This window comes from Bubalus kerabau, chromosome X (assembly GCF_029407905.1).
Source record: "Bubalus kerabau isolate K-KA32 ecotype Philippines breed swamp buffalo chromosome X, PCC_UOA_SB_1v2, whole genome shotgun sequence".
Lineage (NCBI taxonomy): Eukaryota > Metazoa > Chordata > Mammalia > Artiodactyla > Bovidae > Bubalus > Bubalus kerabau.
This window is the reverse complement of record NC_073647.1, coordinates 94,647,330-94,659,871: the sequence shown is the minus strand read 5'-3', so window position 1 is coordinate 94,659,871 and position 12,542 is coordinate 94,647,330. Positions and strand designations below refer to the sequence as shown.

The 12,542-nt window shown below is 42.0% G+C and overlaps 1 protein-coding gene across 1 annotated transcript; it reads right to left on the bottom strand.

Annotated features, from left to right (window-relative positions):
* Positions 1-12,047: 12,047 nt before the first annotated feature.
* On the bottom strand, positions 12,048-12,314 carry LOC129640414 (60S ribosomal protein L37a-like). Its single transcript, XM_055565766.1, has one exon. It carries the CDS (start codon positions 12,312-12,314, stop codon positions 12,048-12,050), a length of 267 nt encoding a protein of 88 aa, XP_055421741.1.
* Between the last annotated feature and the right edge of the window lie 228 nt (positions 12,315-12,542).

Here is a 12,542-nt window from a genome sequence, read left to right as displayed (position 1 = left end):
ATATATCCATACATTAATTTGGAAAGTATTACCATCTTAACAGTATCAAGTCTTCTGAACTGTGAACATGTATGTCTTTCCATTTTTTTAAGGTCTTCTTTCAATTTGTCAACAACATTCTATAGTTTTCAGAGAGTAAGTTTTATACTTCTTTAGATAAATATATTCTCAAGTATATTATTCTTTTTGACATTATTGTAAAAAAAAGTTTCCCTCTTTTTCTTCTATAGAAATATAATTGATATCTGTATATTGTTCCTGTACCTTGCAACCTGGCTGAGCTCACTTATAAGTTCTAATAGTGTTTTAACGGATTCCTTATAACTTTCTATATACAAGATAATGTCATCTACAGAGATGGTTTCACTTCTTCATTTTCAATCTGAATGCCCTTTCTTTCTTTTCCTTACCTAATTGCTCTGTTCAAACTTTCAGTACGATATTGAGTAGAAGTGGTGAGAGTAGACAACCTTGCCTTGTTTCTGATCATAGGGGGAAAGTATTCAGGTTTTCATCATTAACTATGTTGCTAGCTGTTGGTTTTTTGTATATACCCTTTACTAGACTGAGGAAGTTCATTCAACATTAACTTTTTGAGATTCATCCATATTGTTGTGTGTCATTGTAGATCATTCATTCTTAGCTGTATAGTATTTCTTTGTGGGACTAGATCACAATTTATTCCTTCTACCTTATTGATCACTTTTTGGTTATTTTCCAGTTTAACTACTGCAAATAGTACTGCTTTGAACATTCTAATACATATTATTTGCTGAAAACATGTACATTACTATTGGTTATAAATCTATCAGCATGGGCTTCCCTGGTAGTCCAGTGGTTAAGAATCTGTCTTGCAATGTGGGGGACACGGGTTTGATCCCTGATCCAGGAAGATCCCACATGCCACAGAGCAGCTAAACCCGTCTGCCACAACTACTGAGCCTGCACCCTAGAGCTCATGCTCCACAACAAGAGAAGCCACTGCAATGAGAAGCCTGTGCACTGCAACTAGGGAGTAGCTCCGCAACTAGAGAAAGCCCAGGTGCAGCAACAAAAGCCCAGTGCAGCCAAAAATAATTAAATAAATATTTAAAAAAAATGATCAGTGGACTTGCTGAATAATAGAATGTGGATATATTTGACTTTTGAAATTTTATATTTGAAGCTGTCAAACTTAGTTTCAAAAGATACTGAAGTATTTTTTGATATTTATTCGATGCAAGTAAAAGTGTTAGTCCTTCAGTCATGTCCAACTCTTTGTGACCCCATGGACTGTAGCCTACCAGTCTCCTCTGTCCATGGGATTTTCCAAGCAAGAATACTGGAGTGGGTTGCCATTTCCTTACAGAGAAAATGCATAATTTCATAGTGATGCTTTAAAAGGGCATGGGGAAGCTCTTCTTTATAGAAGAACACCAGCTAACAGAGACTTCCCCAGTGGTCCAGTGGCTAAAACTCCATGCTTCCAATGCAAGGGGCCCAGGTTCTATCCCTGTTCAAGGAAATAGATCCCACATGCTACAACTAAAGATCCCGCATGCTGCAACTAAAAAAAGGTCACACATGAAGATTGTTCATGCTGCAACTAAGACCTGGTGCCGCCAAATAAATAAATAATTATATTTTTTAAAAAAAGAACACCAGCTACTAAATCTATAAGAAATGCTAGAGTTAAAAAAAAAAAAAGAAATGCTAGAATTCAAAACTCACCATTTTGTACTCACCAAAGAAATAACTGATTCAGACAAAGATAATCAATAGATGATCCTTGAGTAATGGAAAACACAATATTCACATGATCTCAAAGTAGCACCCCAGTTTACATATTAATTACAAAAGGAAACATACCTATATTAGTTTTCTATTTCTGCAGTAAAACATTACCACAAATTTATCAGCTTAAAACAACACAAATTTATTATTTCACACTTTATAAAGGTCAGAAGTCCAGCACTGCATGGCTGGATTATTTGCTCAGGGTCTCACAGGGGTAAAATCAAAGTATCTGCATTCCTATTTAGAAGCTCTGGGGAAGAATTCACTTCCAAGTTCAGTCACGTTGTTGGTAGAATTTAGTTCCATGCAATTGTAGGACTGGAGTCCCATTTCCTTAACATATAATCTTCTCCATTTCTAAGCTCCAATGCATCAAATCCATCTGCTTTGAATCTTTCTGACCTCCCCTCTTCTACTATTAAGGGCTTCTGTGATTACACTGAGGTAATCTAAGACAACCTTCCTGTTTTTGGATTGGTAACCTTAATTTGGATTGAAAACTCAGCATTCAAAAAACTAAGATCATGGCATTCGGTCCCATCGCTTCATGGCAAATAGATGGGGAAACAATGGAAACAGTGACAGATTTTCTTTCCCTGGGCTCCAAAATCACTGCAGATGGTGACCAAAGGCAGATGGTGCAGATATACCAAATACAGACTCAGAACCAGGCAAATCAAAATGATTTGCCAAAGGAAACCCAGAAGAAATGCCCCATATGAGTGACTCAAACTACCATAAAGGCACAACTCTCTCTCTCAGTCCACCCATGTGTCTATCCACACATACTGTACTCTTTTCCTCCTAGAAACACTTGGTTCATTACTTCCTGTCTTTGTGGGAATTCTCTTACGAAAAGCTGAAGGGCCAGGACCTTGTCACTGACCACTGGTCTAGTGGCTGGGATTCAGCACTCTCACTGCTGAGACCTGACCTCAATCTCTGGCGGAGAACTGTAACCCTGCTTCAAGGTGCTGCAGGCCAAGGCCACCTGGAGATCATATTTGGTTCTGAAACTTGAGAATTCAAGGTAAACCGTGGACTTCACAGCCCCTGACTCAAGTCAGCTTGAGGCCCCTTTTCAAGACTCACGAGGCATAACCTCTGTCTGCCTACAGCACTATGGCTCCCCCCAACATTGGGAGTGGCAGGGGGATTCCTTGAGCCTTGCAGATTCCAAATAATGCTTGGGTGACAGCTGATGCTGTCCTCTGGGACATGGTGGAAACACAATTTCCAACCATGCAGGAGCCCAAGGGATCTCTCTCACTCTCCTTCTCTCACGGTCCCATATGGAACCCTCCACTATGCTTTTCTTTCCCACCTTACTCGCACAACAAAGTCTCTTCCTCACTTCTTATCTCTGCATTCATTTAGGGAAGGATTTCCTGGACTTCATTCCTAAACTGCGTCCATGCCACTGCCAAACTTAGTGCTGTGTCAGACAGAATCATCAGACGATTCCCAATTCTATCTTAGCTGCCAGACAGATAGGGCAAGGGATTTGGGGTTCTTCTGCTGTCCAGTCTCTCACCTCACTCAATGCCCAAAAAATTTACTATGAGAATTTCTTCATCTTCCAGCCCTTGAGTCTTGAATCTGTGCCATCTTCCATAGTGCTCAACTCCAATTTCTCCAAGGGTCCCTCTTTGCACTTATCAGACCCCTTCACTCCAGTCCTTGGCAGCCTCCACAGTGCTACCGACAATCTATCAGGCTGCTTGCTACCCAGAAGCCCAAATTATAAACTTTGTTGATGCTCAGTTGTGAGGAATAGGCAGACCCCAGCACAGGAAAACTCATTACAGAAGATAAGCTCTATAGACAAGGGATCTCTCCAAAGGAAAGTCTGGCAACTGGTCTGCACTGGTTCAAATGTCCTCCCCTGGCCATGTGGGGGGACACCTTGTGTTATTGTTGTTCAGTTACTAAGTCATGCCCAACTTCATGATCCATGCATGGACTGCAGTACACCAGGCTCCCCTGTCCTTCACTACCTCCCTGAGTTTGCTCAAATTCATGTCCATTAAGTCTGTGATGCTATCAAACTATCTCATCCTCTGCCGCCCCCTTTTCCTTTTGCTTTCAATCTTTCCCAGCATCCAGGTGGGGCCAAGAAAGACTACAGGCATTTGGTCAGGAATCAGTGGGAGAGTAGAGGACACTTGAGACTGCATCAGGTTTAAAGGGAATTTAGAGGGCATCCTGAACCCCTTCAAGCTAAAGCCTCCAGGTAAATATTTCCGGGACACCAGATTTCATTTCTAGGAGCACTCTCTTGTTCTCTGTTGCAAGTTACCAAATGGGAGGGCTCCCCATCCCCACCCCACCCCACCCCCACAAACCAGAAGCAGCACCTCTGGAGTGTATCCTTAAGAACTGGAAATTGTTTAAAATAAAAGGACTGAGAAAGGAAAAACTTAAGTTCTACCGTAAAGGTGCCTGACCTTTGTATAAGTTGGGGAATAGAGAAAAATGGCCTGAAAATGGGTCTCTAAGTTATAATCAGATCAGATCAGCTCAGTCGCTCAGTCGTGTCCGACTATTTGCGACCCCATGAATCTCAGCACGCCAGGCCTCCCTGTCCATCACCAACTCCTGGAGTTCACCCAGACTCACATCCATCGATGTGAGTGATGGCCCATCATCGAGTCAGTGATGCCATCCAGCCATCTCATCCTCTGTCGTCCCCTTCTCCTCCTGCCCCCAATCCCTCCCAGCATCAGAGTCTTTTCCAATGACTCAACTCATCGCATGAGGTGGCCAAAGTACTGGAGTTTCAGCTTTAGCATCATTCCCTCCAAAGAAATCCCAGAGCTGATCTCCTTCAGAATGGACTGGTTGGATCTCTTTGCAGTCCAAGGGACTCTCAAGAGTCTTCTCCAACACCACAGTTCAAAAGCATCAATTCTTTGGTGCTCAGCCTTCTTCACAGTCCAACTCTCACATCCATACATGACCACTGGAAAAACCATAGCCTTGACTAGACGAACCTTTGTTGGCAAAGTAATGTCTCTGCTTTTGAATATGCTATCTAGGTTGGTCATAACTTTCCTTCCAAGGAGTAAGCGTCTTTTAATTTCATGGCTGCAGCCACCATCTGTAGTGATTTTGGAGCCCAGAAAAATAAAGTCTGACGCTGTTGCCACTGTTTCCCCATCTATTTCCCATGAAGTGGTGGGACCGGATGCCATGATCTTCATTTTCTGAATGTTGAGCTTTAAGCCAACTTTTTCACTCTCCACTTTCACTTTCATCAAGAGGCTTTTGAGTTCCTCTTCACTTTCTGCCATAAGGGTGGTGTCATCTGCATATCTGAGGTTATTGATATTTCTCCCGGCAATCTTGATTCCACCTTGTGTTTCTTCCAGTCCAGCGTTTCTCATGATGTACTCTGCATATAAGTTAAATAAACAGGGTGACAATATACAGCCTTGACGAACTCCTTTTCCTATTTGGAACCAGTCTGTTGTTCCATGTCCAGTTCTAACTGTTGCTTCCTGACCTGCATACAAATTTCTCAAGAGGCAGATCAGGTGGTCTGGTATTCCCAACTCTTGAAGAATTTTCCACAGTTTATTGTGATCCACACAGTCCCATTCTGCAATTGGATCTTTATTGTCCCTTTCTTGTTGTACCTCAGTATCCTACCCTTTTCCTTGGGAGGGACCTTCTGAGCTCCCTTGGGGCCACCTTCCAGTTAGGAGGCCCTAAGCAGCCCCTTATTTTGACTCTGCTAAGACAGACCAGCCAGAAGAGCAAGATTCTATTCCCAGCCATATTCTACAAACAATAGACTCTTCCGTATGGGACAAAGGAATCCCTGGAAGGGCCACAAACGCCCAACCTGTAAGAATTACTTTTGGGCCAGAAACTGCCTATCCTAACAGAAGACAATATCCTATAAAGTCGGAAGCAAAGAAGGGCTTAAAACCCCTCATAGATAAATTCTTAAGGCAAGGCCTCTTGGTTCCCTGCAGTCTCTGTGCAATACTCTTATTCTCCTAGTTGTTAAGCCAAATTGGGAATATAGGATGGTACAAGACCTTAGAGCAGTCGGGCACGACTGACCAAACTGATCTGAACTGGACAGGATCTTACATATCGATAAGTACCTTAAATATAAATGGATTAAATGCACCAACCAAAAGACAGACTCGCTGGGTAGATGGAAACATGTGCATGTATGCACTTCCACTTACCACATCACTGCGCTTGATCCCCCCAAATTGTATGTAATTACTTTATATTGATAAGTTAATCAAGTTCTCATTATGGCTTGCAGTTGTAATTAGCTTTAATTTTTGTCTGGCTATTGATTGTGAAAACTGATATATTTTACTATTGTGATTATGTAACTATTACTTAATACCATTGTATCTTGATTGTTCAACAGAAAAATAATAGAGCTGTATATCACCAAAACTAGGATCTAATAGAAAAACCTGTAATCACTTTTTAAGATCAGATGCATATCAGAATTATCTTGAAATTTTTTGAAAAGTACAAATGCTCAGGTATTGCTTTTTTTCTCCAGAGCTCCAGATATGTTTCTAATGAGCAGTCGTGTTTGAAAACAACTGGTCTATATGATGATCTATTACTTTTATCCAGTTTGTTTCACTTTTTCTATTTTATATTCAGTGCTCCCATTTCATTTATTTGTGTTCTGCAATTTCTCCATCTCTTTTTTTATGTTCTTTCTCAAGCCTTTATTAAGTGTAGTAGCAAAGCTTTTGTATACATATATATGCAGAGTACATCATGAGAAACGCTGGGCTGGAGGAAGCACAAGATGGAATAAAAGTTGCTGGGAGAAATATCAATAACCTCAGATATGCAGATGACACCACCTTTATGGCAGAAAGTGAAGAAGAACTAAAGAGCCTCTTGATGAAAGTGAAAGAGGAGAGTGAAAAAGTTGGCTTAAAGCTTAACATTCAGAAAACAAAGATCACGGCATCTGGTCCCATCACTTCATGGCAAATAGATGGGGAAACAGTGGCTGACTTTATTTTTCTGGGCTCCAAAATCACTGCAGATGGTGATTGCAGCCATGAAATTAAAAGACGCTTACTCCTTGGAAGGAAAGTTATGATAAACCTGGACAGCATATTAAAAAGCAGAGACATTACTTGGTCAACAAAGCTCCATCTAGTCAAAGCTATGGTTTTTCCAGTAGTCATGTATGGATGTGAGAATTGAACTATAAAGAAAGCTGAGCGCCAAAGAATTGATGCTTTTGAACTGTGGTGTTGGAGAAGACTCTTGAGAGTCCCTTGGACTGCAAGGAGACCCAACCAGTCCATCCTAAAGGAGATCAGTCCTGGGTGTTCATTGGAGGGACTGATGTTGAAGCTGAAACTCCAATACTTTGGCCACCTGATATGGAGACTGACTCATTTGAAAAGACCCTGATGCTGGGAAAGATTGAGGGCAGGAGGAGAAGGGGATGACAGAGGATGAGATGGTTGGATGGCATCACTGACTCAATGGACATGGGTTTGGGTGAACTCTGGGAGTTGGTGATGGACAGGGAGGCCTGGCGTGCTGCGGTTCATGGGGTTGCAAAGAGTCAGACATAACTGAGCAACTGAACTGATATGTATAATATATATATTTTAGAAAACTTAAAAAAAAAACACCCCAGCACCTTATAATGGCCCCCCTAAGTCAGAATTCCAGCTACCTACTTGTGCTCAAACCTTAACTTGCCCCTGATGGAAGAAGGATCCACACAGGAGAAGCAGATAGCAGGATGAACATGGATGGAACAGGTTGGGTTTGCAGCTGGAGAACATTTCCATAGCTGCAGAATTGGATGGCTAGTTTTTATTTTTGTCCAAACTAGAATTCTATATTTGGTGAAAATGTCCTTCATATGTTACGGCAAATAAAGCTATTTTAAAACAGAGAAAGAAGAGAGAGATAAATTATGTCTAGTGACGTGCACTTTAAGAAATGTTAAAGGCTATTCTTCAGGTGGAAGGAAAACATTACCATCAGTTCAGTTCAGTTCAGTCACTCAGTCGTGTCTGACTCTTTGCGACCCCATGAACCACAGCACGTCAGGCCTCCCTGTCCATCACCAACTCCCAGAGTTCACCCAAACTCACATGCATTGAGTCGGTGATGCCATCCAGCCATCTCATCCTCTGTCATCCCCTTCTCCTCTTGCCCCCAATCCCTCCCAGCATCAGGGTCTTTTCCAATGTGTCAACTCTTCGCATGAGGTGGCCAAAGTATTGGGAGTTTTAGCCTCAGCATCAGTCCTTCCAATGAACACCCAGGACTGGTTGGATCTCCTTGCAGTCCAAGGGATTCGCAAGAGTCCTCTCCAACACCACAGTTCAAAAGCATCAATTCTTCGGTGCTCAGCTTGCTTCACAGTCCAACTCTCACATCCATACATGACCACTGGAAAAACCATAGCCTTGACTAGATGGATTTTTGTTGGCAAAGTAATATCTCTGCTTTTTAATTGCTATCTAGGTTGGTCATAACTTTCCTTCCAAGAAGTAAGCATCTTTTACTTTCATGGCTGCAATCACCATCTGCAGTGATTTTGGAGCCCAGAAAAATAAAGTCTGACTCTGTTTCCACTGTTTCCCCATCTATTTGCCATGAAGTGATGTGGCTGGATGCCATGATCTTAGTTTTCTGAATGTTGAGCTTTAAGCCAACTTTTTCACTCTCCTCTTTCACTCACATCAAGAGGCTTTGTAGTTCCTCTTCAGTTTCTGCCATAAGGGTGGTGTCATCTGCATATCTGAGGTTATTGATATTTCTCCCAGCAATCTTGATTCCAGCTTGTGCTTCCTCCAGCCCAGCATTTCTCATGATGTACTCTGCATATAAGTTAAATAAGCAGGGTGACAATATACAACCTTGACACACTCCTTTCCTATCTGGAACCAGTCTGTTGTTCCATATCCAGTTCCAACTGTTGCTTCCTGACCTGCATATACAAAATCTTAAATATTTAATGAGAAATAAAGAGTATCAGAAAGAGTAAATACTTCAGTTCAGTGGCTCAGTTGTGTCCAACTTTTTGTGAGCCCATGGACTGCAGCACTCCAGGTTTCCCTGTCCATCACCAACTCCTGGAGCCTACTCAAACTCACGTCCATCGAGTCGGTGATGGAATAGCTAGTTTTTAAAACCTTGAATGAGTTAGTCTATTGCGCCTAACCAGAATACATTTTCATATGTCAGGTAGATAAAAAACCATGGGCCACAAATAATCTATGCAACAAGTCCACACACACACAATGTATGCTGGGAACCTTCTTTCTCAATCTACTCCTTCAATGAACCCAAGCACTGGGCTAGTTCATTAAAACTGTTTACTCAATTAAGTCAAGATTTACCTGGTGGCTCCCAGATGGAAATGCCTATTTCTTTGGGTACACCCTGTTAAAATGGTGTAGTTGAAATGGGGAGTAGTTGCCTACCAACATGTCCTTTGAAACACATTCTTACTGCCATAGCTAACCATACTGCTAACTCTTGCTAATTTACAGAAGTTTCTAGATTTGCTGGCCAAGGTGGTATTTGACAACCCTCAGGCTCTGGATTATCTGTTGGCAGAACAAAGAGGGGTATATGCAGTTGCCAATACTTCTTTTTGCACATACATTAACACCTCTTCCCAGGTAGAGACTGATACAGAGAAAATTCAACAACAAGCCACCTGGCTTCAACAGACAATTAACCACCAATCCTCACTGATCAGTATGGGTGGGGAAATTGAAAACTGCTTCTCTAACTTGTTCTCCTGGATCCCACAAAACTACTAAAATCTTTCTGATGGGAGGTTTCCATTTTCTTACAACCTTCCTCATCTCAGCCATACTGATTTATATTATATTTCATGTAGTGCTTTGTTGTCTTCCATATTGTTGCAAACCTGCAACTAAGACCTTTCAGTTAAAGAAGGAGGCCTGGGACCAACAGGCTCAGACCTTCCATTTTAGAAACAGAGAAATATCCAAAAATTTTAAGCCTGAGATTAACAAAAAATATGCTGACCTGTCTAACCAGATTCCTACCCTTGTCTGAGTTTCTGATTATAATAGTCTTTTACTTCTGTTTAAGTGGTTAGCTTCTGCTTCTCTAATTATTTAGTTTGTTTTCTCTAGGGCATCACAGGACAATGGTAATACAGGATTCCAGCCACTCCCCACAGCAGATCCTGCCAAAATAATAACAGAAGAAACTCTGGGGTCCCTTAATGAGACAGGGCAAGAGCTCCATGACCCCAGCTAGGTAGGGTTTATGAGCCCCTTGCCAGCCTGAAGAAACTGCAGAAGACAGACCTTCCCCTTCATCTTTCCAATAAAGATTTCTTGGGGTCTATATCCCTCAGGGAAGATTTGAGGCAGGAGGTAAATGGGCCCCCTCTGTTAGAGCAATTTGAGTTAATTCCCCATGGACAGAAACTCCAAAATAACAATAGCAGGACCATCAGGAGAGGAGACTGGACCCTGTCCAGATATTAATAAAAGATGAGACACCACATATTTCTCATTCTTGAAGTCAGGGTGTCTGTGTGCTCAGTCATGTTCGACCCTTGGTGACTCCATGGACTATAGCCCTCTAGGCTTCTCTATCCATGGGATTTTTCAGGCAAGAAATACTGGAGTGGGTTGCCATTTCCTCCTCCAGGAGATCTTCCTGACCCAGGGATTGAACCCATGTCTCAGGAGTCTCCTGCCTTGGCAGGTGGATTTTTTTTTTACCACTACACTGCCTGGGAAGCCCTCTTAAAGTCAAGGAAACCTTCCCAACTGGAAAGCTCCTTGGAGGTCAAAAAAGGAGGAAGTGCCACTCCATAGTAAGTGATGTCAACTACCCATAGGCCTCTTTGATGGAAACCATCTTGGCTGAGAGATGTGCATACACACATGGAGGATCCTGAGATATACCAAATACAGACTCAGAATCAGGTAAATCAAAATGATAGGCCAAAGGAAACCCAGCAGAAATGCCTCATAGGAGTGATTCAGACTACCACAAGGGCATGTCTCTCTTAGTCTACCTGTGTGTCTATCCACACATACTGTACTCTTTTTCTCCTAGTAAATACTTTACTTGTTTCATTAGTTTCTGTATTTGTGGGAATTCTTTTCTGAAAAGCTGAAGGGCCAGGGCCTTGTCACTGACCACTGGTCTAGTGGCTGGGATTCAGCACTCTAACTGCTGCAACCTGATCTCAATCTCTGGCCAGGAACCAAAACACTGCTTCAAGGTGCTGCAAGCCAAGGCCACCCGAGATCAAAGCCTGGCTCTTGTGTACTCAGGGGTGAAGTGGAACTCTTCTGTATAGTCCCAAGAAAACTGTATGTGACAGAAAAGGGCAGGTCTCCACAGGTCAGAGCAATAGATGGCTGCTGATAGTGAGTGAACCTCTTTTCTCTTTCTGCTTTCTCATTACTCCTCTCCAGAAAGAAAACTGACTAACTTGACTTATGATTTTGAGAGAAGGTACTGGGTATGCATGGCTCAGCTCTTCCTGAGTTCTCACTTTTGAAGCCATTCTGCCCATAGTAAGGGTGCATTCTGATTTGCTCTGTGTGGGTGGCCTATGTTGCCCAACCAGATGAGTAAGTCTCTCTAATTCAGAGCAGAGAATGAGAGAGAAGTAACAGGCTCACCTGGCTGCAGCTCTAAAGTCATGTCCACTCAACAGTTTCATCAGTAAAAATGCTGACATTTTAATCTCCATTTACTTGTCTCCGATGCCTTATTTCTCAATTGGTTAGAAATTATTATCAAGGGGGAAAAGGAAGCTTCATATATTGACTCATTTAAAACCTTAACATCCACTACTCAGGCAGTGTTAATCTCTTTTGCTTCTGGGTTTTATGTTGGTGGTGTTTTAAAAAAAAATTAGGAGGACTTTAATATCCAAGTCCTTTTTTTAGAAAGAAAAATTAATGCAATGTTAATGAGAACACTTCTGGGCTTCCCTGGTGGCTCAGTGGTAAAGAACCCTCCTGCCAATGCAGGAGATGCAGGTTCAATCTCTGGGTCAGGAAGATTCCTAGAGGAGGAAATGGCAACCCACTCTAGTATTCTTGCCTAGGAAATCCCATGGACAGAGGTGCCTGGCAGGCTACAGTCCACAGGCTCACAGAAAGAGTCGGACATGACTTAGTGACTAAACAACAACATTTAACTAATAAAATTAACAACAAACCAATTTTGTTACCTAAGTTAACCTATTTACTATAGGCTAGCAATGATTCAAATGGTGGTGCTTCTATTGGTCATTCAATTCCGTCTTCTGATGGCAGACTTATTGTGATGGTGAAAGTGGTGTTGTAGGTCCAAGCACCACCAGCTGCCATTTTCATGCACAAGCCACAGCACCAAATGCCCATAGCTCGTCTCTTCACCTTGGTTTTGCCACCAAAGGAGCGAGTGTACTTGGCATGGTGGCTGATTTCAAAATTTTTCACCATTCTCCTGAGGGAAGCACCATAATGGGTCACATATTTATCCATGATTCCAACCTTCTTGGTGCATTTCGCCATGTCACCACCAACCTAGGTCCAATCCCAGAGTTTGTTCTTCTGTTTATATATATAACATAGTATTTCTTCTATAAAAATTGTGTTCATATTTTTTGTATCTCCCACTAGACAGGCCTTCTCAAATGTAGAGATCATTTTATTCTTCTTCTTACTCCAGCACCTGGTATCTTTCTAAGTTGCTGGTCTTTATGAGGGGAAAAGGGATGTTTCCCTTTTAATTACCTTTGA

Excerpts from the sequence above, each read along its gene's own strand:
- LOC129640414 (XM_055565766.1), bottom strand. The coding sequence starts at position 12,314 with ATGGCGAAATGCACCAAGAAGGTTGGAATCATGGATAAATATGTGACC.